The 26,303-nt window shown below is 46.5% G+C and overlaps 1 protein-coding gene across 1 annotated transcript in view; it reads left to right on the top strand.

The window, feature by feature from the left end:
- Positions 1 to 26,303, top strand: part of TBC1D9 (TBC1 domain family member 9) — a 74,425-nt gene that overhangs the window by 41,103 nt on the left and 7,019 nt on the right. The window contains exons 3-16 of the mRNA XM_053911281.1: positions 467 to 585; positions 2,462 to 2,690; positions 3,119 to 3,380; positions 5,141 to 5,348; positions 10,241 to 10,447; positions 11,223 to 11,393; positions 11,914 to 12,064; positions 14,773 to 14,987; positions 16,885 to 17,002; positions 18,257 to 18,542; positions 19,570 to 19,699; positions 23,791 to 23,889; positions 24,060 to 24,128; positions 25,149 to 25,389. Of these exons, the coding sequence (XP_053767256.1) occupies positions 467 to 585; positions 2,462 to 2,690; positions 3,119 to 3,380; positions 5,141 to 5,348; positions 10,241 to 10,447; positions 11,223 to 11,393; positions 11,914 to 12,064; positions 14,773 to 14,987; positions 16,885 to 17,002; positions 18,257 to 18,542; positions 19,570 to 19,699; positions 23,791 to 23,889; positions 24,060 to 24,128; positions 25,149 to 25,389 (2,505 nt within the window). The remainder of the gene's footprint in view (positions 1 to 466; positions 586 to 2,461; positions 2,691 to 3,118; positions 3,381 to 5,140; positions 5,349 to 10,240; positions 10,448 to 11,222; positions 11,394 to 11,913; positions 12,065 to 14,772; positions 14,988 to 16,884; positions 17,003 to 18,256; positions 18,543 to 19,569; positions 19,700 to 23,790; positions 23,890 to 24,059; positions 24,129 to 25,148; positions 25,390 to 26,303) is intronic.

The following is a 26,303-nucleotide window of genomic DNA, read 5'->3' as shown; positions in this document are numbered from 1 at the left end:
AGGAGAACAGCGATGGGAAGCGCTAAACTCTCAACCCAGAAAAGGGAGGGGGGGGGAGTGTTGCTGGCTTCTAATCTGAAAGTGTCCTAAATGTTTCTCAGGACTTGACCAAAACACCATGCAGGAGGTCCTTGGGTAGCATCATAATAACACTGATGAGATGCTATAGGATCTTCCCTCTCATTTATATCAATTAGCCTATGATAAAGCTGGTTTCATTATACGTCGTTTCACTTGAAATCGCAGAACCTATTGATGACATTAAGTGAAGACTCCTGTCCTTCCTCTTGGGTTACCACCTCCTTACGTGTTGTCGTGTGTCTCTGGAGGAGGGAAAGCATTTAAAGGCAGAGCTGTTGGAATGATACTCTCCTTTGGTTGCATTGAATGTTGATGACATGAGCCTGGCTTTTTAGGAATCTTTTAAATTCTGACATTTATTATTATCATTTTTACACTCATACAGGTGGCTTCAGAAAGGAAATCACCGAACACTGGGAATGGCTGGAGCAGAATCTACTGCAGACCCTGTCCATCTTTGAAAACGAGAACGATATCACCACATTTGTGAGAGGAAAAATACAGGTGAGGCGTGTTTTGGTTTGTTGTTAAAGTTTTCCATTGGAAACCACGTAAAGCTTACAGAAAAGTTGTAAAAATACTCAGGTATGTGTACTTCTCTTATTTCTTTAATTCCTGCACGTGAGGCTTCCTGGATATGCTCCTTTGCATTTGCTTTTCTCACTTGGTAACCCCTGGGTAACACTCCATGGAGAAGGTCCATGTAGTCGTTGTTAATTTTAATAGTTCTGTTTTTTCGTTTGAAATTATTTTTAGATTTGCAGAAGAGCTGCAAAGATAGAGCAGAGAATTCCCATAGGCCCTATGCTCAGCTTCCCCAAATGTTAACATCATGTATAACCACGGCACATTTACCGATCCTGAGACATAACAGTGACGTGATGTTGTTAACCAACCTACAGGTTTTATTTGGGTTTTACCAGTTTTTCCACTTCGTGGCCTTTTATTTTTTTATTTTTAATTCCATGTCCAATGCAGGATCCTAGTTTGCCTTTAGTTCTTTATTTTTTAAGCAACCTATTATGTGTGTGTGCACCATAGTTAATTCAGCCAGTCTCCTATTTGGACATTTAAGCATTTCCTGATATTTGGGACTGGAGCTTTACGGGGACTGTCGTGCTCACTAGGTGAAAGTTGTTGGCAAGGCCTGGTCCATTTGTATGAGTGATTAGGCCCCAGAATATTTCAGAATGCCGTTTCTCAGTACTGTGATCTCTTAAATCTTATCATATTTAAAAACGTTTTCCTTTTAAAATTTACAGGATCATTCTTGAATGTGGTATTTACTAGATCTTTGGATAGCAGAGTCTGAGCTTAATGTTTTTTCACTCAAAACTTAGGAGCGTCATTTGGTTTTCGAAACATCGCTCCCTTCCTTATTCTCCTTATTCTGCCCTTGGGTAGGAGCCGAACAGTGGATCCCGAATGTGGATGGTGTAGACTTTTGGAGTTTAGACTGGTAGCAGCAGGGAACCACTCGGGATTGTCACCAGAAGAGTTTTGTAGTCTGAACAATGGGTTAGGAAGATACATTTGTAGGGGCATCTCGGAAGGACGGGAAGCAGGAGAGCCCGGAGGCCGGCGCTCCAGGGACAGGCGGTTGAAGTTTTCTGTTCGTGGCATGTGGTGGGTTCGTCACGTCAGGGAGAGTGCGAGTGGTTACCCAGCTTCAGTGCTTGAAAGCCCACGCTCCTCAGTGCTGCCCAGAGATCAGAGCGAGTGAAGATGAGCTGAGAGGGACCCGGTGATCGCTGGTCACAGGGGGCAGTCAAGGGAGCACTTTTATCCAGAGATCCTTGGAGGAGCCAGATTACGGCGAAGTGTGGGGCAATTGGGTAGCAATGAAGTGGCTTCTCAAGCTACCGACATGATCAAACAGCAGCTTATTCCTTCTCTCCAGGTTCCCTGGTATGGTTCATGGCCCTGACTGAGACGGTGGCATTTGTGCCAAGTGTCAGTGACAAGCCTTCTGGTCTGTCTGTCCGTCCTTGTCCATTCATGATAAATTTTTGCTGATTTTTTGAGAAAGGCAGGAATTTACCTTTCAGATAACTATCGTGATAAGCTAGGGAAATCAATAGAACTAGCAAACTCTTTACATTTCCAAATTTGTAAAATAAATTTATGGCTCTATCCTAAGTGAATTTAATAAAATAATGAGCACCAATGAACAGATAATAAAATCTATATTGTTATTTTGAAAATCTTAATTGGCTTAGAATTGGGGGGTTGCCTTTGAAAATAATTCCTCAATTAAAAAAAAAAAAAACTTCTAGCCTTAGAAACTGTTCCTTTCCTTTACAACATGGACAGCACACAGAAAAAAGCAGCCGTTGTCATAGTGACCCCAGGTGTGTGCTTTGTGTCCCCCCCCCGCTAGGGCATCATTGCTGAGTATAACAAAAGCAATGATATCAGGGAAGACGATGACACAGAGAAGTTTAAGGAGGCCATCGTGAAGTTCCACCGGCTGTTCGGGATGCCCGAGGAGGAGAAACTCGTCAACTATTACTCGTGCAGCTACTGGAAGGGGAAGGTGCCCCGCCAGGGTTGGATGTACCTCAGCATTAACCACATCTGCTTTTACTCTCTTCTCCTGGGCAGGGAAGGTGAGTTGTCTCAACTTCCAGAGGGCAGCTTTGGAAAGTCTCCTGAGGTGTGCCCTGCACTCATAAACCACATCCAAAATAGCAAAAATAAATCTATACTTATGGCTGGGTCAGCTTTGTGTTTTAACTATTTAACAAGTGAATTATTTTCAGTTCAATATTTGTAAAAAATGTGGTCATCAAGTAATAAAGATTCACCGAAGGTGTAATTAATTTAGTAGATGTGGACTTAAATTGATGATAAGGATGAGCTCGGGATTTATGTGGTCTGAATTTGTTCCATAACGAACAAACAAAACAATGACAGATATGGGCCCACAGACATGAAGTTGTTCAGTGCAACTGGGAGTCGGGGGGTGTGAGGTCGCAGTGTCTTGGAGAGATTTTCAGGAGCCAGGTGTTAACCGAGCCTTGTTCCCCGTGCGCAGCCAAGCTGGTCATCCGGTGGGTGGACATCACTCAGCTCGAGAAGAATGCCACGCTGCTCCTGCCGGACGTGATCAAAGTGAGCACGCGGTCCAGCGAGCATTTCTTCTCTGTCTTTCTCAACATCAACGAGACCTTCAAGTTGATGGAGCAGCTCGCCAACATAGCCATGAGGCAGCTCTTAGACAATGAGGGGTTTGAGCAGGACCGGTCCCTGCCCAAACTGAAGAAGAAATCTCCTAAGAAAGTGTCCGCTCTTAAACGGTAGGTGACAGAGGCTGAGTCTTTCAGACTTTAGAAACAAGAAACCCATCCATTCATTTATGAAACTTGATGTTTTCTAAACATCTCAAGGGCTCCGAACGCTTTCCTGGGTATAGATACAAAAATGGAAAAGGTGCCCTGCGGCCCTCACAGCACAGGAAGTGGGGTAGACGTGGCTGGCTCTCCTGGCCCCGTGAGCAGTAGGCCGTGGGCACACACACGGGAAGATGGGGCAGAGGGTGGGCAAGGCCTCTCAGGGGAGACTGCTGGGAACTGGAGTCTCGGGGGTTGTAGGTGCTACCTTCAGGTTCAGCAGATGGCTGTTGCCAGCAGAAGGAATGACACAGTGGGGAAGCTCAGGGAGGGGAAGCCCGTCATGCGTCTGGAAGGTGGCCGGACACAGGACAGCAGAGACTGCGGAGAAGCCTGGAAGTGTGGCTGTGGAGGAAGAGCTAGAGAGAGTGCAGGGAACGGTGATGCTCTGCAGTGTGACTATAAGGGTGCAACTGCCCTAAGCTGAAGTGGGAAGTGAGCAGGACGAGCATGTCCAGGGATGTGAGAGCTCAGTTTTGTCCTGTCCAGGTGAGTCGCCCACAGGACAGCCAGTTGGAGACGGGACGGGTAACCTGGGGAACTGGAAATCTCTGTCCTACAGCTGGTAGTTGGAACCTGACAAAGGTCCTCGCAGGGAAGGTGTCTTTGGCGATTGGAGATGTGTCTCAGTAGAGTGGTGGAGGATGAATGGGGTTACTGCAGGGCATTAAATAGCAAATGAAGGCAGGGGAACTAGGCAACTGCAGGCTGATTTTTAAAGAAATCCAGTGGTGCAGGCGGGGCGCTGCTCTTTTTAGAATATGGGAGATTTGAACACAGGATAGGATGGGAAGAGCGTGTGGATGAAGGTGGGTGCAGGGACAGCTGTAGGTGAGGGTACATGCAAGGGCAGGAGATAAAAGCCTACCTGGAGATAAAGGTATAAGAAAACAAATAACTTTAAAAGTGACATCTTATAGGGCATAGAAGAGGGTGCTTAGGTGTGCAGTGATCTGTCCTATTGAATCAGGGAAGGGAAGGAAGAGTAGCGGGGATGGAGGTAATTTTGGAGACAGAGGGAGAGAGCTCTGCTCTGTGAAGCCAGAAGCTAGACCACCAAGAGCCCAAGGTTGGATGGAGCTGAGGGGAGAGGTTGTAACCACCTACAGGATGAACAGGACAGAGGAAGTCAGGGAAAAGGGTGCAGTGGGCGGAGGCCCCAGCTGAGGCCGGGAACGCGAGTTGACCCTCCAGTGGCTTGTTCCTGAACTGCAGGCCATTTCATTTAGGGTTGTCCATTTAGGGTGGACAGGGACACCAGCAGGTTCAAGAGGCTCGTTGGCGTTCTCACCGGGACTTTCTTAGAAGACAAGCCTACCCCCCCGGCAAATGGCTCTGGAGAAGTGTAAATGTAGTAATCTCTTTAGAAATAAATTATTGTATTCCTTTAGAAAAAGAATGAATTTCCTGTCCAGGCCTAGTTTCCCTAAGATTCTTGAGCATTTGCAGGTATTGATTATAAACTGACTACACAAGGGACCTAACTGTATTAAAATAATTTTATTATACTTTAGGGTCCTAGGTTGGCATTAGCACCAGTAGAAAGCCAAGAAGGTAGGGCCAAGTCCAGCAGGATCGAGGCAAGGAGGGATGGGCGGGGAACACCCATGGCTGGGACATTTGGAAGGCAGGGAGACACTTTCATGTGAGTTGTTACTGCTTTCCAGCGACCTGGACGCCAGGGCCAAGAGTGAGAGGTACCGCGCCCTGTTCCGGCTGCCCAAGGATGAGAAGCTAGATGGCCACACGGACTGCACGCTCTGGACTCCATTTAACAAAATGCACATTTTGGGGCAAATGTTTGTGTCCACAAATTACATCTGCTTTACCAGCAAGGAGGAAAACCTGTGCAGCCTCATTATCCCACTGCGGGAGGTAAGCATCGGGCGAAAACGGGTATTTTAAGTTTCATTCGTAATACTTTCCTTTGTGGACCAGGAATATCTTTACCAGAAGTTGGCTGGCTTTTAACCATAAGTGAATGCTCGTGATTCCTTGGTGGCACCTGCCACCCTTTCGTGTGCTGCCATTGATCGAAGGGACTGTGGGACCCACGAGAGTTCTCCTTCCAATGGCAGCCTAGTGTTTACAGTGGAGATTTCATTATTATTCAGGTATGGGGAGGCCAATAGGTGAGCAGGTGACTGCCACCAGATTGTTCCCTTGGGATAGTAAACCCACAACACAGTATACAGGTGATATGTTGTAGACTTGTACAACTGAAACCTGTATAATTTTATTAACCAACGTCACCCCAATAAAGTGAATGAATGAATGAATGAATAAAATAGTAAAGTCAAAAAAGAAAGAAGGAAAAGACAGATTGTTAGACTCACAGATCCCACGGGGAGGAGCCAGGAGCTCTCTGGGGTAAACAGCACCAGGGTCGGTCAGCAGACAGAGAAACACTGGGTCAGAGTATTTATCGCCGTTCCCAAGGGAAGGAACAGATGAGGCAGGTTAAGCGAGCTTGGTACTGGCTGGCCTGAATAATTTCAGTGGGCTCTGGGGCATAGGGGCTGCTCCTAGTGATCTGGTACGTAGCCCTGGGGTTTAGGGCAGGTGAACAGCGGTCCTGAGTGGAGTCTGAGAGCTGGATAAAGGAGGTGGCTGGGGCATGGGCTCTGGATGGGCTGGTTTGCCTATGAAAGGCCTGCTCCCCAGGGAGTCTGTAGGAGTGTCTAACTCTGGAAGGGTCTGCAAGGCCCCAAGATGTCAAAGCATCAAATACAGAACCTAGAAAATGCAGTTATTATATCTGGCTCACAGCCTGAGAGCATCTCAATCTAAAGCAGACGGGCTAGGCTGTGAATCAGAAAGCCAAGTGTTGTTTCGATCTGACCCTCCAGTGCCCTGCGCGGCACCCACCAGGGCTGTGGGCCACAGGGCAGATTCCTGAGCCCACCCCAGAGCTGCCGAGTCTGAATCTCTCCAAGTTCAAGAATCCGGATTTTAATAAAGTCCTGGGCTGACGGTCATGCGCATTAACACTAAGAAGCATTTGTGTTGTGTCTCGGGCGGAGGAGGCTTTGGTCACGTCTTCCCAGTGGTGCTTGTGCGGAAGCTTTGCTGTGAGGGAACTCCAGGCGGGGATGTCAGGGGCTGCCGTCCTGCCACGTCGGACCTGGAGACTTGCAGCCTACTGGTCCTTTTCTGGAAGTGAAGGTGGTTAGAAGCTTTGGTGGTTAAGATGGACCTTTGGTTAGGATTCCCTTCAGTAAAGGATTCAAGTTTCTCTCTGCCTTCTTTTCTTTAAAAAAAAAATCATTTATGTAAGCAATTTTTCTTCTTTGTTTTTCTTTTAAGAATAATGCACCACTGCCACAGAAAATTTGTAGAAGTGCAGACAAATAAAAAGAAAACAAAATTCACCCCTCGTTCCACCATCAAAGACCACCACTGGGGACATTCGGCTGAGCCGCTTACCAGGCTCGTTCTCTACTTTGCTGTGTGTATATTACTGATGTCATTTAGTTTAAACCAAAGGGAATTTTTCATTTTTGTTTATTTCCTTTGACAGGGAGTATATATTTAAGCTTCCCTATATCACTAAATAATCTTCTACAGTGTAATTTTTAATGACTACATATTATTTCATTAAATGGATATCTACTTGATGGGTTCAGTTACCTATGACTGGACCTTTGCATTACTTTTAGTTTTCTCCCAATTGTATGTATACTTTTCTTTAAATTATAAATTCCTAGAAGCTGAATTGGTGGACTAAAAAGAATGGACAATGTCAAGCAATTGACCCATCGAGTTTCTCTTAATAGGAGGAGCTACCTGGTATTGCAACACTTTCTGAGGCCAGGGTGCTTTGCTGGTGGTGAATTCTGAGATGGGCAATTCGATAGTATTTACATTTGCCTCTAAAATGGATTTCAGAACTTTTCAGCTAACTTACCTTCTTCGCCACAAACTGTCTCTAACTCAATTTTCTTCGTCAAGTACCACCTGAGTGGAGTGGAGCAGAGCTGCCCGAAACAGCTAGGGAAACTCATCTTGGGGTCAGCAGCGTACCGTGGATGTGCTGTTTGTGAATCTGAGCCAGCCCTCGCTCTTTGACCCAGAGGGAGGAGGGCAGCGAGGGCCCGCAGGTGCAGTTGGGACGTCTGCTCCCCTGCTCACCACCTGCCAAGGGTTTGGGACCAGCAGCCGTGTTCACATCTCAGTGCAATCACAGTACAGTGGAGAGCGCCAGGGGAGTGGGGGAAATGGGGATTGGTGTCCCCGGCCCACCTTCCACTTGCAGGTTTCCTATCGGGTGGTGGGGCAGAGATGACTCTGGTGTATTTGCAGTGAGTCAGAGCAGGGGCAGCAGTGGAGTGGCCTGTAGAAAGAAAGCATGGTTTGGGGTGCAGGACACCGCTGGGAAGGAATGCTCAGTGAGCCGGCAGTGCCCTCCCCTTCACCTGGCGAGTCTCTGAGCCATATTAACAGTGGCCCTCACCCTGGAAGAAACAAAGGACTTAATGTAGTTTTTATTCCCTTTCGGTAATGATAGTCATACAGCCCAGGGGTGGGCCCCGCTGCCTCCTGGGATCTGCTGGAGAGGCTTCTCTGTGGGCTGGTACCTTTAGGGTCTGAGTTAAGTCAACGGGTCAGCAGGGGCCTCCACGGGAAGGTTCAATTCTATTTCGAATGGCCATTTTTAGCATTAGGTAGACTAGGAATTGTTTTGTTTAATTTTATGTAACTAAACAGAACTATTGACTTGAGATTATTAACATATATTCCACATCTAGACTTAAGGTAGACTAAATCGACAGATGGTGAATGATTACACAGAATCCCATTGCTACGGATTTTGAAGAAATTTTTGAGGCAGCAAAGCAGGGCGATAAAGTGAACTAATCAGGTTCCTCATTAGATAGAGATTCCAGATGAAGTCTTTTTTTTTTTTAAATCATAAATTACCTTGTAAATGTTCCATGTTAAACTCCAAGACTTGATTAAGTTCCAGCCCATTTTATAATCCACGGTAATGAAAACGTGTTTCATTAAACCATAGAACGCAGCTGTTACTGTTCCCTAGGCACGAAGCTGACGGGTGACAAATCAGGTAGAACTCATTTGTCAGTGACAGATATTTTCTGACCCATGTGAGCATTCATATGTGTCATGTGGGAGGTCGCCAGTTATTTCTATATTATGATCCAGCCAGATCAAGACTGTCCATTCGGACTTTATCAAGAGCCACTTGGCTCAAGGGTTTTTGGTCCAGAACTCGGACCTTTAATCCCCTTGGCATCTGTCATTTAGTCCCGATACCTGGTGGCCAAAAGAATCAGAAAAACATTTGTTGTGAGAAAAGGAGCTTTTATAGGTCTTTTAAAAATGAGAATTATTTAACATGCCCTAAGGGTCATGGTAAAAATCTGTTCATGAGAAAGAGGGGTTCCCCCCCATTTCTCCAGCTTCTTTTTTTGCATCAGGATAAAAAAGAAAGCTTTTATGTGCAGCTCCATCCAAACATTCCAGAGGAGTCCTTTAAAATATATATCAAACTATCTGTATTTATGAAGCCTGAGAGCAGAAGTCGGGTCCTGCCACTTGTCCCTTTGTGGATTCCAGGCATGGCCACTTTGCATGTGGGCCCCAACCCTTTTAGGCAACGCCAACAGGCTCCTTAGCCTTGAAAGGGAGAGAAAAGTTGTTGAAGTTCCACTTTGAAGGAATGTATTTCACAGGAACATGCTGATGAGGAGGTTGAAGTGGGACCTGTCTAGACTGCTTGCAGGTAGAAATAAAGAGGGGGGTAAAAGCTTTAATTATATGGTCAGAGCCACTGCAAATAAACCATTTATCTAGGGCTTGCCTTGAGGTTTTCTTTTTCCCTAATGTGCTAAAGAAAAAAAAGTTTTAATGCACTTATCCTAGTTTCCAGTAGATGAAAATCCTATTATAAACCACCAAATGTGTGTCTTCAGAGCTAAAACAGATGTCTCCCTTTTGTACAGTACTTCTCTGCTGATGTGGTTGGCTTACTTCATCACACACACACACACACACACACACACACACACACACACACACACACACAGAGTCCCCTGGTGCAGATGGGGTTGCAGTTGCGCTGTTTACATCATGTCCAGAATCAAGCCTTTCAAACGTTGAAGGGGCGGAGGGTGAAGGCAGCGAGCGAAGCCCCAGGGTCCAAATGAGACGTTTGAAGGATGGCTGGTGTTTTCCAAACCATCCCAACATTAAGCTTGGTAAAGTGAATCGGGATAAGGACTGTTTTCTGTCTCGTATGCATAATGCAGCAGCTAGGAGTCCTCTCCTTTATGGCTCCATGAAATTTTAATGAAAATCAAAGAATTCTTTCACAACCAGATTTCTCAGCCCTGGCTCTGTGGACGTCTCGCGCTGGACTTTGTTGGGGGTAGGCTGTCCTGTGTACAGGAGGTTGCTTAGCAGCATCCTGGCCTCTCTCTACAAGATGCGGGCCATACCCTCCAATGTAACAACCCAGGATGCCTCCAGATGTGGCCCATTGTCTCCTGGGGCATAAAATCACTCTCAGTGTAGAGGTAATGACTTAGAAAAATGAGCAAGATGACGCGTGAGCTTTTGGTATGAGCTGCAGTTTGATTTGCCATTTGATTTGGTTGGAACAGAGAATCTCAGTTTACTTCAATAAGATCTGAGTGAGTGGTTCCTACAGGACGTAAAAGTGCTGTGACCCTCCCTTAGTGCTGGTCAGGGGCTACTGCTGGGGAGACCCTGCAAACTAACGCTCTCTGTTTCCTGTTTCTATTCAGGTGACAATTGTAGAAAAGGCAGACAGCTCCAGCGTCCTCCCCAGTCCTTTATCCATCAGCACCAGGAACAGGATGACTTTCCTGTTTGCCAATTTGAAAGACAGAGACTTTCTAGTGCAGAGGATCTCTGACTTCCTGCAACAGACGACCTCTAAAATATACTCGGACAAAGAGTTTGCAGGGAGCTACAACAGTTCAGACGACGAGGTCTGTGGAAGTTTGGGTTCGCCCTGTTCCTGAAGGGGTCACCTTCTTGCCTGTTTTGCTTGACCTTCAAGCTTTGCCGCTAAGCTAAGATGCGCCACCTACACTGGTGCCGAGAGCAGTATCTCATGTAAATCGCGTGCAGTGTGTACTGGGGACCACAGAGCCGAGCAGAACCTTGTAGATTATCTGATCTAACCTTCTTATTTTATGGTGGAAGAATTATTAAGTCATTTGTCCTGGTTACTCAGTGATTGACTCTGGTCCATATAGCAACATTGTTGGGAAGGGGACCCAGAAGATACGTCACTAGCTCAAGTCACAGAGCAAGTTACTGGCAGCTAAAACATGTTGTAAAGATGATGAGCTGACGCGTAACATTCCTGTCCCTGTGCCCCTGCCCCCAGCTTCTGTGAGCACTTTGGAGGCACCAGAAACTAGAGAGGAGGGGAGGGAGGCGGTACCATAAGCAGCTGATTCAACCCAGCATGCTTTGCATACACCCCAATCAGAGAGACAAATGGCCAACCAGTTTGTTGCAAAAATGCTGCTGAAATCCAGGGAAAACCTCCTTGGAGGATAGAAGTTCTGTAGCCTGTGGCCCATGCACCTGTCTAATTTCCACCAAAATGCTGGCTTGCTGCCATTCTTCCGTTCTTTGCAAAGCAAGAAACATCTTGGGAACCCCGACATAGCCCTTGCTGTCTGTAGAGGACCCGAAGGGCCGCTGGCCAAACCCTTCCTGCCTGCAGTGTCCTGTTCCTGTCTGCATCTGCAGGTGTATTCCCGGCCCAGCAGCCTCGTGTCCTCCAGCCCCCAGAAAAACGGGAGCTCGGATGCCGAGGGGGAGCGCCAGTTTAACCTGAACGGCAACAGTGTCCCCACGGCCACGCAGACCCTGATGACCATGTATCGGCGGCGGTCCCCCGAGGAATTCAACCCGAAATTGGTGGGTCCCTCCTGCTTTCCCCAAAGCTTTCATTACATATCTATCTGAAGAGACACTTTCCTATACGTAAAGTAGATCCTGTCTCAATATGTCATTAGGTTTCACTCATTGGCTTTTCATGGACGGAGTTAGAGAGGGTACAGGTGACATTTTTGTGTCTTGATTTCACATTTGTTTAAGTCAACCAACAGATAAGTTCCCAGTGCGCATTTAAAAAACATAACTTACTTTGACTTGGAGACATAGACATAAAACCATTAATATAACTTGCATTCTGCTGACCTGTCTCGGGGAAGAGGACTCCTGACTCGGGGCCAGAAAGTTCTACGACAGACCTGCAGGATGTGATAGATGGGTCGAATTAGGGGAGGACGCCACAAAAGCTGAGCTCTTCATTCTCAGGGTTCTGTCCCGACCTTCGCTGCTGCGTCCACCAGGGAGAGAGTTCTGACTTTCCATCGAACTTCCCTCTGTCCCCGAAGTACTTTGGGATGTAGTCACGCGTCATTATCCCTTTCAGGCCAAGGAGTTTCTGAAGGAGCAAGCCTGGAAGATTCACTTCGCCGAGTACGGGCAAGGGATCTGCATGTACCGCACAGAAAAAACGCGGGAGCTGGTGTTGAAGGGCATCCCGGAGAGCATGCGTGGCGAGCTCTGGCTGCTGCTCTCAGGTACGGCCGGGCTGGGGCGGGGTGGCTCTGGTCCCAGGTCTGCAGGACCACGGGGCTCCCCTTCGCCCCCCATCACCCATGAGGGATCTTTCAGACCTGCAGTCCCAGTGCAGAGCTAAACCTCCGTTCCTGGCCAGAGCGTTGGAGTCCTTCGGTAAAAATACAGGACTCACATTCAGTGGCCCAAATGTCGAAGCCTCTGCCTTTGAGTGCTGATAACCTCATCTATTTCTTTACTAACATTATTTAGGGGGGGGAAAGAGAGAACTCGAAGGAATAGAGTATCATTTTCTGTGATTTGGGACATCCTTCTTCCTGCCCCAGCTGTGCCGACTTCATTGATTTTATGTTCAAGTGTAGCATGTGGTCAGGGCCATCACTGGGGTGGAGACAGGGAGGAAATGGGAGGAATAAGGAAACCTTGTCCTTGACTTTGGCCACTGCCTGAGTTTACGGTTATCACTGGAGATGAAGAGGGGACCAGAGTCTGCACCGGAACTGAAAGCCCTCACAAACCATACTCAGGCTCCAAGCCGGAGATGTCAGGAAGGACAGAGCACACGTATCGTGGGCCCGTGGGAAAGATGTGGCCCCCGTCACTGGTCCATCAGCCATGCTGTTGCCCAAATGTAACCCTGCAGGTCAAACCCTGGAGCCCTGCATCAGAACCCGGAGGTCCTCCGGGTTCCTTCCTCCCAGTCCAGTCTGTCATGAAGCCCAGGGCTTCCTGCGACTGTCACCGGTCTTTAATGTATGAATCAGTTGCTCTGCTTGGGCAGAGGCTTGAAGTGTAATCATTCTAAACAGGGGGATGTGAATATTTTAATTTGAAACCAAAATGGTCTGACTCTAGTGCTGTTAGCAAAGCCTTTCATTTAAAAAGTGACATTAAAGTTAGAAGAGTTTCCAGACTTACAGGAAAGACTTATCAAAAAGAAATCCTTCATTGCTGAAATCCTGCTTTCTAAAAGCAGATGTCAATGGTAATTGCCCGTAATGAGATGTGGTAACATCTCAGAAGTAGGGCGATAGAGTCCTGAAAACTAATTGGCTTTATGTGTTTCATGTAGAACTCGCTTGTTCTGTCTTCACTTACAGGTCTTGCTTTTCATTTCCTTGAGTAGACCAGCCACAGCCCCTCATTTAGAACCCAAATGGGGGTCAACATCTAATGACAGTCCCAGGACAATCCTCGCTGTCCCATCCTGTGTCTTCCTGTGTTTGGAGAACTAATCACCCCAACCACCTGATTCAGATTGCTGACAGAGTGAACAAGAAAAATTCTGTTTTTGTTTTCCCTATTCAAATTAGGAGTTACATATAGCACGTTGTAGATGAAACTGAAACTCAAAACGAGCACTAGGAAATGGCGTGCAACAGCACACTGCCGCAGAGACATCGAGTTAGACCCTGTGTCTAGTCTTTAACTGGGACGAGCTACGAGAGGCCAGAGGCGGAGTGGTCCGCAAGACGCCTTGACCGGGTAGCTCCTGTTTCCGGCCTGTGTGGGGCGGGGTAGGTTTCACATGGAGGCCAGCTTGCTCCTCCAGAGAGCCAGCTCCCTACAGGGGTGCTCCCTGGGTCCCACGCCCCTCGGGGCCCTGTGTTTGCCGGGCCCTGTGTCCCCACGGAGGGGAGGCGCAGGCTGAACAGCAACAAAGCCTCACAGGTCTCCCTGGAGAACAGAGGGAGAGCCAGTGTTAAGTGTCTGTTGGCCAGACGGCCTCATCCAGGGCCAACCTGAGAGGCAGTGCTGGCTCTCTGGGTGACCTTCAGGGACAGGGACAAGGACAGGATGGCCCAGGGGCTGTAAGTTCTAAGTGGTGAAATATGAATGAATATATATGTGTATATTTTCACACATATACACACACATATACACATGTTATATAACACACATGTGTATATATTTTGTGTATATATGTATGTATATGTAGTTTATACTTTACATAAATTATATAACTTACAGAAAAATATAATTTATACTCATGTAAGTTATATATAATTATATTTAGGTTTAGAAATTTGTGTACAGGGTTTTTCTCTCTTCAAGAATCTAAAATGGACATCTCTCAGCCCAGCCCCCCACCCTTGCCCACCCCTGAGGGTTCCCTCCATAGCAGTGCTGAACCACTGCTAGGAAACACCCCACAATTTAAAAAATCCCTCCAGATATCCCATTGCCTCCTCTCCATATGGCTTCATACTCCTCACCATGGCTATTTAAGGTCTTCAGAGCTTACATTTTGGCAGTTTTCAAACTTGGTCTGAGAAGCAAAATCTCCTTTTTCAAGCCAGTGCTTCAGGGAAACCCCACTAAGTAAAAGCAGAGCTGCTGTGTTTGAAGGGAGGGCTGAGGCTCCAGCTCAGCATACTCTGTGGGTACCTTGCTCTCCTGCTCATCGGCGCCCCCCTCGGGGTGGTCTGCGGAAGTTGCTGGGACACAGCTGCTCAGCTCAGAGATGCTCCCCCCCTTCCGAGGTTTTTAAACAGCCAGCTTACTGTGGAGCTGAGACAAGAGGGGCCCCATCCAAGTGTCCCCGTGAGCTGGGATTGCAGCACAGCACATTACCTGTGGGGCTTCATTGTCATTTTGCACGTGTCTTTTGAATGGTCAGGGAGTGAAGAGGTTCGGTGGGTGGGTTGAGGCTGTAGACCCAGGGCAGCACTCCCGCGTTGTGATGTGGCGTCTGTTGGGTGTTTCCCAGGGGCCATCAACGAGAAGGCCACGCACCCTGGGTACTACGCGGACCTGGTGGAGAAGTCCATGGGGAAGTACAATCTGGCCACAGAGGAGATCGAGAGGGACTTACACCGCTCCCTCCCAGAACACCCTGCATTCCAGAACGAGATGGGCATCGCTGCTCTGAGGAGGGTCTTAACGGCTTACGCTTTTCGAAACCCGAACATAGGGTATTGCCAGGCAAGTGGCTCAGATGGCTTGCACTAGTGATAATTGTTTTCCCGGCTCCTAAGTAGTAATGAAGACTTGATGGTCATGAGACTGTCACTTCAGTATGCCCGGGTTTCTCGACCTGGGCAGTTGGGCCTTGTGGACTGGATGATTCTTTGTGCGGGGCTGTCCTGTGCTTTGTGGGATGTCTAGTGACATTCCTGTTGAGTGACATTCCTGTTGAGTAACATGTTCAGTAGCATCTACCCACTGAATGTCAGGAGAGCCTCCCATAGACATCGCCAGATGTCCCCTGCGGAGCAGCGTCTTCTGGCCGAGAACCACTGCGCTGAGCAGAAGAGCCAGGAGACCAGAGCACCCTCACTAGACTCACTGCCGTCCAGCTGGGTGACCTCAGAAAGCCCCTTGCGGTCACTCTGACCCACTCTCCCCACGGGGTAGCAGCAGGCCTGCCCGAGCACCGGGCCTTTAATTCTGCATTCTAGCTCCCGTGGTGCTCCTGCTTTGTGTCTTCCCAAGCAATCATGTCCTGAAGAATATAGCTTGTGTATGCTATGGTTACATTTTAATAATACAGTAAATTTAAAAAACAAAAATAAAACAAATGCTAAGTTTGATATAAAATGTGTTGCCCCACATTCCAACTAAAAGTATGTCTTGTACTAGTTAGTTCGTGTACCACAGTTGAGAAAGCTCCGAGGTAATGCAGCTTTTAGAAAGGCCTTCCCTGACCTTTTTTTCCCTGAAAAGCTGAAGGCTTAACCCCTCTGCACACACGCGCATGCACAGACACACACAGAGACACGCACAGGTGCCCGCCCCACGCTGTTTTCTCTGTTTGATAGCACAATTTATTACACCCCAGAGCGATTAGTTGACCTGTACCTCTTACTTTCTCCCTCTGCACCAACATTTAAGCCCTATGAGAAGTGTCCCCACCCCCAATACCTAGTCCTGAATTTGTTACAAAGTAGAACCGTAAGAAAACTTACCTGGACTGGATGACTGAGGAACCAGCCAGGACCACAATCATGTCATATAGCAGGATCGTCTGGTTACTTTCCAAGTGGAATTTTAGTAATGACTTCATCTTCTAGTAATTTTAGTAATGGGAACATACTGAGTGAGACCTACGACAAGAAGGAGCCTATTAGACCAAAATTCCTGTTTGACATTTATATTGTAGAAATCTGATGAGCCATTACTGGTTTCTAGAAGATCAAAGAAGTCCAGGAGTTAGTTGGCTTCTGATAATAATAGAGTTCATATTTATCTTTTCATCTGCCTTTTTTAATTAAGAGAACTATTAAAGTAGTTGAGCCTTATGGTTCCTTATGAACAACCTGATAATATCTTTTAATAAAGTAGGTTACTCTAGAATTTAAGTCACAGTACTTATCACTATCTTCTTTATCCAGGTGGAAATAATGGGCCGGGGCTCTAAGTTTAAAAGGTTTCATTGTTCTCTGAGGAGAGCCTTAGGCCATGTGTACCTGGTTATAGAAACCATTAGTATGGGTTGAAAGGGAAATCTGTACCTCACTGAATTAAGGATTAAAACTCTGAGATTTTAGAAAGTTAAGAGCTTTGTCAAATAGCCTTTGGGCAAAGTTTTAGAAGGAGGGTTTGGCTGTCTCCCTCCTGGCTGGATACTGGGGTTCCTGAAGACCCCGAATGGTTACATGCCAAGGGCTAAAGCGGGTTTCCATTTTTAAAGGGTTGTAAACAAAACAAACCTCAAAAGACTGTGTGTGTGCGTAGTTCACAAAGTCTTTAAATATTTTCGTATCTGGGCCTTTACAGAAAGAGCTTGCTGACTCCTGGGGGACTAACTCAGCAATGTTTTAGGTTAGCAAACTGCTTCTTTGGTGGAATATGTTTGATGACACCCCTTGCCCTCTGGCAGGCCATGAATATCGTCACCTCGGTGCTGCTGCTCTACGCCAAAGAGGAGGAGGCTTTCTGGCTGCTTGTGGCTCTGTGTGAGCGCATGCTCCCCGATTACTACAACACCAGAGTGGTTGGTACGTGGGCACAGACTTAATTAACGTTTTAATGCAGGTCTCATCCATAAGCTGATTCTGGGGCCGATACCGGCTGGGACACAGTTTCCAGTCACCAGTTAGCCAAGGGTGCCAGACTACTCAGGTTTCCAAAATGGGAATGAGAGGCTTGATCCATATGGATTGTATACAAGGAGCCCCGCGGAACTTAAGAGAATACATACGTATCGCTGTTATAAAAATTCTTTTAAAAACTAGTTGATGTGGGTGCCACTCTGTGACCCAGGAGAGCCACACCAAGCTCACTGACCATCAACCCAAAAGGTTTGACAAAAAATTATTTCATGGAGAGGATAGAATCTGTGGAAAGCAGAAGTATTCAGAAAGGGCTCTCTGGAGCGGACAAAAGAGCGTGTAACAGCTTATCCAGAAACTACGTTTCTGAGGTATTTCTTCAGAACTGGTTTCATTGCGGAGCAAACCACAACTGTGAGCATTTACACAAAGTGTGGCGGTTACTCCGATCCTCCCCATGAGTGTTAGGCATCCATGCCGGCAGGACTGGCCTTCTGCGGGTGGCACAGTCAAGTGCAGGCCTTGTGCTTTCTGCTCTGTCTTCACTTACAAACCTTTGTACACCAATTGGATTCATTGAAATTATTCTCCAGAAATGTAAGTTGATCATGAATGTGTACGGTTGGCATGCATTTACATTAAAAAGAAAAGTCATTTAAAAAACAATTTGTATGTGGGGACCATGCATCCAGAAAAGCAATTTAAAAAATATTAATAAGAGGTTGCTGAGGAATGGAACCACCCAGGTACACATTTCATGCCTAACCAAAATGTTGCAACAAAATAACTGATTGTATGTCGTGCAGTCTTCGTAAACTGACTTTCTCAACAGCCCTCCTAGTTGTCATATTATTGCTTTTTATGGCAAGGAAAGCAGGGCAGGAAGACCCAGAAAGAGAAGATGCAGCCAGAACCAATCTGGTGACTGGGCTGTGTTGACACCTTGGTCTTAACACAGTAACGTAATAACTAGTAATATAGCTAACTAGTAACAGAAATATGGCAACATAGTAACTAGTAATAGAAACATGTAACATTGTAACTAGTAACATGTTGTAGTAACACCAGAACAGTTACAGGAGGGAGCAGAGTTCTGTCAGCAGCAACCATGAACTGCATTATTTTAGTCAAGCCATTTTCTGGGGTGTGTAAGAAAGGGTAGGGGGTTCACTCAGCGTCCTTGTGCCCTCCCTGCTGCAGGTGCACTGGTGGACCAGGGTGTCTTTGAGGAACTGGCGCGTGACTACGTCCCCCAGCTCTACGACTGCATGCAGGACCTGGGCGTGATTTCCACCATCTCCCTGTCTTGGTTCCTCACCCTGTTTCTCAGCGTGATGCCCTTTGAGAGTGCAGTTGTGGTTGTCGACTGTTTCTTCTATGAAGGAATCAAGGTGATATTCCAGCTGGCGCTGGCTGTGCTGGATGCAAATGTGGACAAACTGCTGAACTGTAAGGACGACGGCGAGGCCATGACCGTTTTGGGAAGGTAGAGTACTCAGGCTCCTTGAAAACCACGTCTGGTTTTTCCTTGTATTGGGTTGGCCAAAAAGTCCGTTTAGTTTTTAGCATAAAATAAAAGATGGATTTTTCATTTTCACAAATTTATTGATTTCGATATTTTGAGTATGTCACGTATCTCCCACATGGTATAACATTTACTGTTCTCAATTAATGTCTCAGTTTGATCTCTATCGACTTCAACTAGCCTACCCATCCGTGGAGCATCGTCCAGCAAGAAATCTCCAGCACAAGACTCTGCAAACCACTTTTGACATGTTGGATCAGTCACAGCACCTTCTCCATACTCTGCACAAATCTTTCCTTTTGCATTTCAGTCGCAGTTTTACCCTTCTTGAAACAATAAAACGTGATATGCTAAAACATTGTGTATCTTCCATCTTCAGTGTTAAAGAGGCTACACAAAAATTCACCAATTTTGATGTTTTTTTAAATGCCTGCTGATATGACAGCTGTCACCATACAATCTAACAAAATTGTTTCACATGAAGTTAAAGACAACTAAACGCTACTAGATCCATCGTACAGAAAAAACACCAAACAAACTTTTTGGCCATCCCAATACTTCCAGGGGTGTCCAACCTGTGGCCTACGGGCCACATGCAGCCCAAGAAGGCTATGAATGCAGCCCAACACAAAATTGTAAATTTACTTAAAACCTTTTTTCTTTTTTTTTTTTTTTTTTTTGCTCATCAGTTGTCATTAGTGTTTGTGTATTGAATGTGTGCCCCAAGACACCCAAAGGTCGGACACCCCTGCTAGTCTGTCTCCTCAGCATCATGGGTCTTACTTGGCTTGGTTCCCACTTCTCTTGGTGGCCGAGGATTTATTTTCATGTGCTTTGTTTTTTGAAATGAAGGGAATTTCACTCTATTCTTAAGGAAATTCTATTCTTCTGTTTGCACAGTCAGAGTTTGCAGAAAATGCGTGGAGAACTGTAATGGGAGAATTCCAGCTTAGCCTCCCAGTGACATCCGGTTCACTCCTTCTTCCAGGTACTTAGACAGTGTGACCAATAAAGACAGCACGCTGCCCCCCATTCCTCACCTCCACTCCCTGCTCAGTGACGACGTGGAGCCTTACCCTGAGGTGGACATCTTCAGGCTCATTAGAACTTCCTACGAGGTGGGTCTGCTTCCCTGGCTCAGTGTCGCAGCACTCCGAGTGCCGTGAGGGGCTCTGCTGGACGTGCGCCACACGCTTTGTGGCTGACTCTGGGGTTTCTGGGTCCTTTGACCTGCTGAGAACTAGTTGCTGCAGCAAGCAGGTACCTTCCGGCTGACAGCTTTGAGCTGCAGAAGTGGAGGACGCTGAATGGGGCCTGTGACTTCTGCTGGGTGTCATACCAGGGAGCAAGGGGCATGACAAGCTCTCACTCTCCTGTTCTTTACTATGCCCACCCTGAAACCTCTGGGTCGTCTGAGGTGGTCTTAGGAGCTTAACCTGCACAAACCAGTTTACTTCCTGTTCTCATGCCAAGTTCTTAGGCCTTCTCTGAAGTAGAGAAGCCAGTCCTTGTCAGTCCAAGGCACATAGAAGACCGTGCACCATCCTATGGAAGAACCAGCCCTACAGCTCTTCTAGAATTGCGTGGCCTGGTGGGAGAGGCTGCCTTCTGGTCCACCAGGACCAGATCTGGCCTTGAATCTCAACGTAGGGCTTCTCAGGATGAAGGGGCCACAGTGCCCTGTCTCTTAGTATTCGGTGGTTTGTGGCACCCCAAGGACTCAGTGCCCATGATTCTTGGTGGTGTCTTCTTTGCCTGATCCTTAGTTCTGAAACCATTTACAGAAACGATCATTAGGAAAGAGCACGGCCATTTCGCCAAGCACGCTCTGCTACAGATGTTTTAGGGGAATATGACTGGTGATTCCAACTGGCAGCAACCTGGATAAGGGACAAGTAGTGAGGGGCAGGCTGAGGTCGGAGAGTCCTTCTTAGAGACAAGAAACCGGTGAGGGGTTTTTAATGCTATAATTTCAGAAATGATTGACCTTAACTCATAATAATGGGAGGAAAACTGGTAATTTATTATTTTAAAAAATGTTCACTGACACTCTGTGTATATTGAAAAAGGCATTTTAGTATGTTTGAGAATCATAAAAGTAATGCACGCTTATTATAAAAAATGTAGGAACTGGGAAAAATATGAAAAATATAGACTATATCTATGAGTATTTTACCATATTTCCCTCAAGTATAGTTTTCTATTTGGAATATACACTTAAAAAATAAGTTCCTACTGAGAACTTTGCAACATTCCATTCTTTCACATTATATATATATATATATATATATAGGCATTCTCTAATGTATTAAATATTGTTTGAAGTCATGGTTTTAATAGATTCTTAGTATTCTGCTTTAATAAGGCATCGAAATTTATTTAGCTGGTCCCTTTTGTTGGACATTTACTTTGGTTGCTTCCAGATTTTTAGTATGATGTGGCAAACATATGGTATTGTATAGATTTCATATCATATTACATGAGAAACTTACGTACAAATATCACCGCTCTGATTATTTCCTTAGAGTCCATTCTGAGGAATAGATTTACAGCAATAGCTCAGAAAGTATGCATTATTTCCAAGCTCCACCGCCCAATTTTTATGAAGATTTTTCTTATTTGTATTTCCACTAATGGAGATTAAGCATGGCTGTTCCCCTTCACTTTCTCCAAAACCAGTTATTATCATAATGTGTGTGTTTTGTTAAAAATCATTCCCCCAGCCCTGACTGGTGTGGCTCAGTGGTCGAGTGCCAGCCTCCAAGTCAAAGGGTCGCTGGTTTGATTCCTAGTCAGGGCACATGCCTGGGTTGTGGACCAGATCCCCGTAGGGAGTACATGAGAGGCAACCACACACTAATGTTTCTCTCCCTCTCTTTCTTCCTCCTTTCCCCTCTCTCTAAAAATAAATAAATAAAATCTTTAAAAAAAATCATTCCCCTAGGACTTCTGGAAATTTTGGGTGACTATTCTTCTAGAAAAAGAGCCCAAGTGATTAAAGGCAATAGTTTTTATTACCTGTAGATATTTTTCCTAAAGGAATCCCCTGAAACCTTTATTGTTAAGAGAATTCTGGGCCAAAATAATAAAGCTTAGTACACGGAAACTCAGCTTCATTCTTGACAGCAGATGAGCTCATGTCATGCTGAAATCAGCACTTGGCCCGTTTTTAATGTGAAAGAGAAGCGAACGGAGACAAGAGCAAGGGCTGGTTTCCATTTCCATCCTCTCTGGCTGACCCCTGCTGGTGGCCCTTGGGCTGCCAAACATCCTGTCACCGCACACTGCAGTTTCCCTCCTGCCTGGGCAGGCGGCCCCTCTCGCTACATCAGTGCCTGCATTGCCTCGTCTTTCCGCACACGATGATTACTTCTATTCCTGCCCCCACCCTCTGGTTAGTGTCGCCCTGCTCATAAGCTCCCTGTGGCTTTCCCACGCCTTCCGTACAGGTTGCCCTACAAAGCACATCCTAAACCCTTGCCTACGTTTCCCCTCCTGACCTTTGGATTAGTGGTTCTCGATTTTTAAAAATCACTTTAAAAACTTTTAAGCCCCCCTTTTAAAAATATGAATTCCCAGTGCAGACTCCATTGCAGACAACTTCAGTCTGGATCTCTGGGATGAGGCCCAAGAGGAAGTATTTTCTGAAAGTCCCCCAGCTGATCCCAGTGCCTGGGGAGGGCCAGGAATCACTGCCCTAGTTGCAGAATGGGGCCACTCGGCACAGAGCAACGATAACCTGGTTTGGACTGACGTGTGACACCAGCGTGTTTTGAGGCTCGCACCACGTGTCTTTCTGTGGTTCAGGACGATTAGCCTGGAGAACAGAAAAGTAGGAAAAACACTGGAAGCACCTTCTTCAGCTTTGAGATCTGGTGAAGTGCTTCCTGGTTGTTGGTAGGTCGCTCTGACACATTGACCCAGTTTCTCCTGGTGAGTAGAGATGATTGCTGTGTTCCTAAATGCCTTAGGTGGGGGGGGGGGGAATTCTTGCCTGTGGTATGCCCTCCCCAGCTCCTACTGGAAGGGACTGTAGCGACAGGCTGACAGTTTTCCTCTGTGTGGGAGCTGTGGCCAAGGCCCTGCAGTCCTGTAGAGGTACCCAGAAGTAAAGTGCTAAGTCACAGCCTCAAGATGGACACAGACACTGAGATGACCTTTCTGAAAGGCACAGGGACACGTTAATTAAAGACCTTACAGCAGGCTTGTGGCCACCACAGAGGTTCCTGAAGTTCGAGATGACTCAGTCCAGTAGGTTTGATCTGAGAAGTGCGAAGTAGGGAAAGGATGCGGCTAATGACACACAAGGAGGACTTTGTGCAGAAGGACAGGCAGTTATGCAGGTTCAGGATGTGTCGGGTTTCTGAATGATGACCATGACCGCTACCACTCCGTGGGAGCCTGCCCTGCACGGGGCAGGGTGCTAGGGGCTTCCACACAGCCCCGCCGGCCAAGTGTTAACCCTTTTCATGTGAAAAGGTAAGTTGAGAGAGGTTGAGCTAGTTTTTCCGAGGTGCATAGCTGGAAAGTGGCCGAGTGAGGATCCAAATAAGAGCTCCCAGGCATTTGAGTCGGAGCAAGGGCGTCTGTCGGGACAGGAGGAGATGGGCAGAGATCTAAAGACTCAGCCCCAATGTTCCCCAAGGTTCAGAGAAGGAGGGGACGTGAAGAGAGACAGAAAAGAAGTGGCCAGAGAAGTATAAAGAGAACCAGGACAATGAGATGACATGGAATTAAAGCATTAATTATTGTAATGATTATGCCAGTTACAACGATAAGCAGTTTATAAGTTTTCGCTCTTCCCTTAAGTGGAATCCAGGCTAGACTGTTGCAATAATGGACCCCAGGCTAGAGTGAAACAAGATACAAATTTGGTTTTCTCTTACTGTTCAGTCTGCATCGGCGGTTCAGGCCTATTAGGGAGCTCAGCAGCAGCAGGGCCCAGGTGCCTTCGCAGCCACTCTTGAAACATGTCTGATCCCTACCGGCAGGGGGACAGCGTGGCTGTGCTCCTTTCCTTCTAAATGCATTGTCCTAAAACTTCTGCTCACATCCTATTGGCCAGAATCTGGTCACCTGGCCCCACTGGGCTGCAAGAGGGGCTGGACATTTCTCCCACATCTCAGGATTGTGTCTCCGTCGATCCTGCAGACAGGACATTGTGTGTAGTAGCGAGTGTCTCAGAAATGCCAACCTTGCTCTCTTCCAGAAATTTGGAACCATCCGGGCAGATCTGATTGAGCAGATGAGATTCAAACAGAGACTGAAGGTGATCCAAACCCTGGAGGACACTACCAAACGGAACGTGGTGAGCCCTTCGAGAAGCAGCGTGGGGCCTTTCCCCTCAGCCCTCCTCGCTGTCCTGCGGCTCCTAAATCCCTGCTTGACACACTGACGGTGACTTGGAAGAAGAGCAGGAACTTCCCCAAAGTGGCACTTTTGAGTTGGTGAAAGTCACTGTAGTTATTCTTTTTACAGGTACGAACCATCGTGACAGAAACGTCCTTTACCATTGATGAGCTAGAGGAACTTTATGCTCTTTTCAAGGTGAGTTTCAAAGTAAATGCATGTGCATCCAGGGGCATAATGGACTTCACTTTACTAATTCAGCTCTAGATTTTTCTGTTAATTTTTAAAAAGATTGCTTGGATTACAACATGTGTAAATAGGAAGATGTACCGAGAGTGTAAAAATGTAAAAATACAGCTCCCTTTTCATGCCCCTCCCCACCCCACGCTACCATCCAGAGCTAACATAAGTGTGTGTGTATGGGGGGGGGGTTCCTCCCGTCCACTCTGTATGTTTTATATTTGTGGTCTTCTGGGACCGGGCTACCTTGTTTCCAAGGACAGAAACAGGGAGCTTTTAGCTGGATCCAGCTTTCTCTTCTCCTCACCCGCAGTGGCTCCTACTCATACTCTTTCTAGAGCTATTTTCAGATGTGTGAGATAGGAGGACCACACATGCATAGCTTGAGTACCCTATGGCCAGGGTGATACCTATGTGATTTTGGTGACCCGGAGGCAGGGGGTTTATGGGACGCTGCACGATGAATTGGGAAAGTCAAGATTTCACCACAATCTGCTTTGGCGAATGGGTTGGATGGCCTGTGTAGGCCGCTGGACCCCTGGGCTTTACCACCCTCCCATAGAGAACACGGTGGTCACGTGGCCTAAATTACAGATCCTTTTCAGGTTAACATTCTCTTAGTTTCTTTTAAATTAAAAAAAAAATGTGTTTAAGGAGTTATTTCTTAAAATTCTTGTGAGGGTGTGCATAAGAGGAAGAAGATTGGGGTGGGGGAGTTCCCTTTCTTTCCTCACCTAGTTTAGCAATTGAACCATATCTTTCCTGCCCGATGTTAACGGCAGAGACAGTTGCCATGGAGCTGGTGAGATAAGAGCAGAAGGAGGAGATGTGGCCTAGAGCAGAGCAGTGCCCTGCCCCAGGGGATGATGCACAAGGGTTGACCAGAAGCCTGTTTCCAAGCTTGAGGGTGGGCCTTTTCTTCCTGGTATCTGTTCTGGGGCCAGGTCTCCAATACCAGCCTGCTCTTTGTTTTTTCAGGCAGAACATCTCACCAGCTGCTACTGGGGCGGGAGCAGCAATGCGCTAGACCGGCACGACCCCAGCCTGCCTTACCTCGAACAGTATCGCATTGACTTTGAGCAGTTCAAGGGGATGTTTGCGCTTCTCTTTCCCTGGGCCTGTGGAACTCACTCAGATGTGCTGGCCTCCCGCTTGTTCCAGTTATTAGATGAAAATGGAGACTCTCTGATTAACTTCCGAGAGTTTGTCTCTGGGCTCAGTAAGGATGTGGCGGGATTGCATGGTTTGGGAGGGGCCAATGGGGTGGTAGCCCTATTGTGGGGTCAGCATGGACCCCGAAGATTGGGGTTAGGGGGCAGAGCAGCACATTTTAGGGCTTGCAAACATTGTAAAATTCATTTTTTGCTAATGGATATATTATATGATTAATTCATTGCCTTCTACACTAGATAGTCCCCAACACTAATTAAAATACATAATTCACAAGACAATAAAATGCCAACCTAAACACAGACCACGGAAACTTCACAGGAGAAAAAGAAATGTTTGGGTAGATTGCTTTTCTTTGAATATATATATATATATATGTGTGTATATATATATGAATACTTCATATATACTCCATATATACATATATATACTTCATATATCTTGTATTTCATAAAACTTTATAAAACCATTTTGTGATGTTTTTAAGAAAGGGCTGAGAAAACCCCAATAGCTCAGCTGTGTGCAGGGAAGTCTTCTTCTCTCTGTTGTACTGGGAGGAAGGGCCACCCCTTAAGAGAGCACACACCCACACTGCATTCTAGTGGACTCGTTCCATTTATAATTGAGGGAGAAGAACTACCTTGTAGTTGAGCTTGGCCCACTGATGATGCGTTGTGCGTGTAGCAGGCATTAGGTCAGGCTGCCAGAATGAGATAAGAAGGAAAAATGTGTTTATTCTACTTGTGCCACTCTGTGACCTTGGGCCCCATACTTTAAAATGACCTGCCCACGGAGAGATGAAGGTGTCAGGCATGGAGCCAGTCATGATTCCAGCTCATGCCCTGAGTCTCTAAGAATAGTGACAGGAAGGCTTAAAGGCCAGAGAAAGCTGATGGTTTTTTTAAAAAGCAAAGGGATGTAGAAGAGGTTCTCTTAGGTAAGAAAAAAATTGCTTGTATAAAG

The sequence above is a fragment of the Desmodus rotundus genome, chromosome 9, assembly GCF_022682495.2.
Source record: "Desmodus rotundus isolate HL8 chromosome 9, HLdesRot8A.1, whole genome shotgun sequence".
Taxonomy (NCBI): Eukaryota; Metazoa; Chordata; class Mammalia; order Chiroptera; family Phyllostomidae; genus Desmodus; species Desmodus rotundus.
Note: the sequence above shows the minus strand (reverse complement) of the source record. Positions and strands in the feature narration are given on the sequence as shown.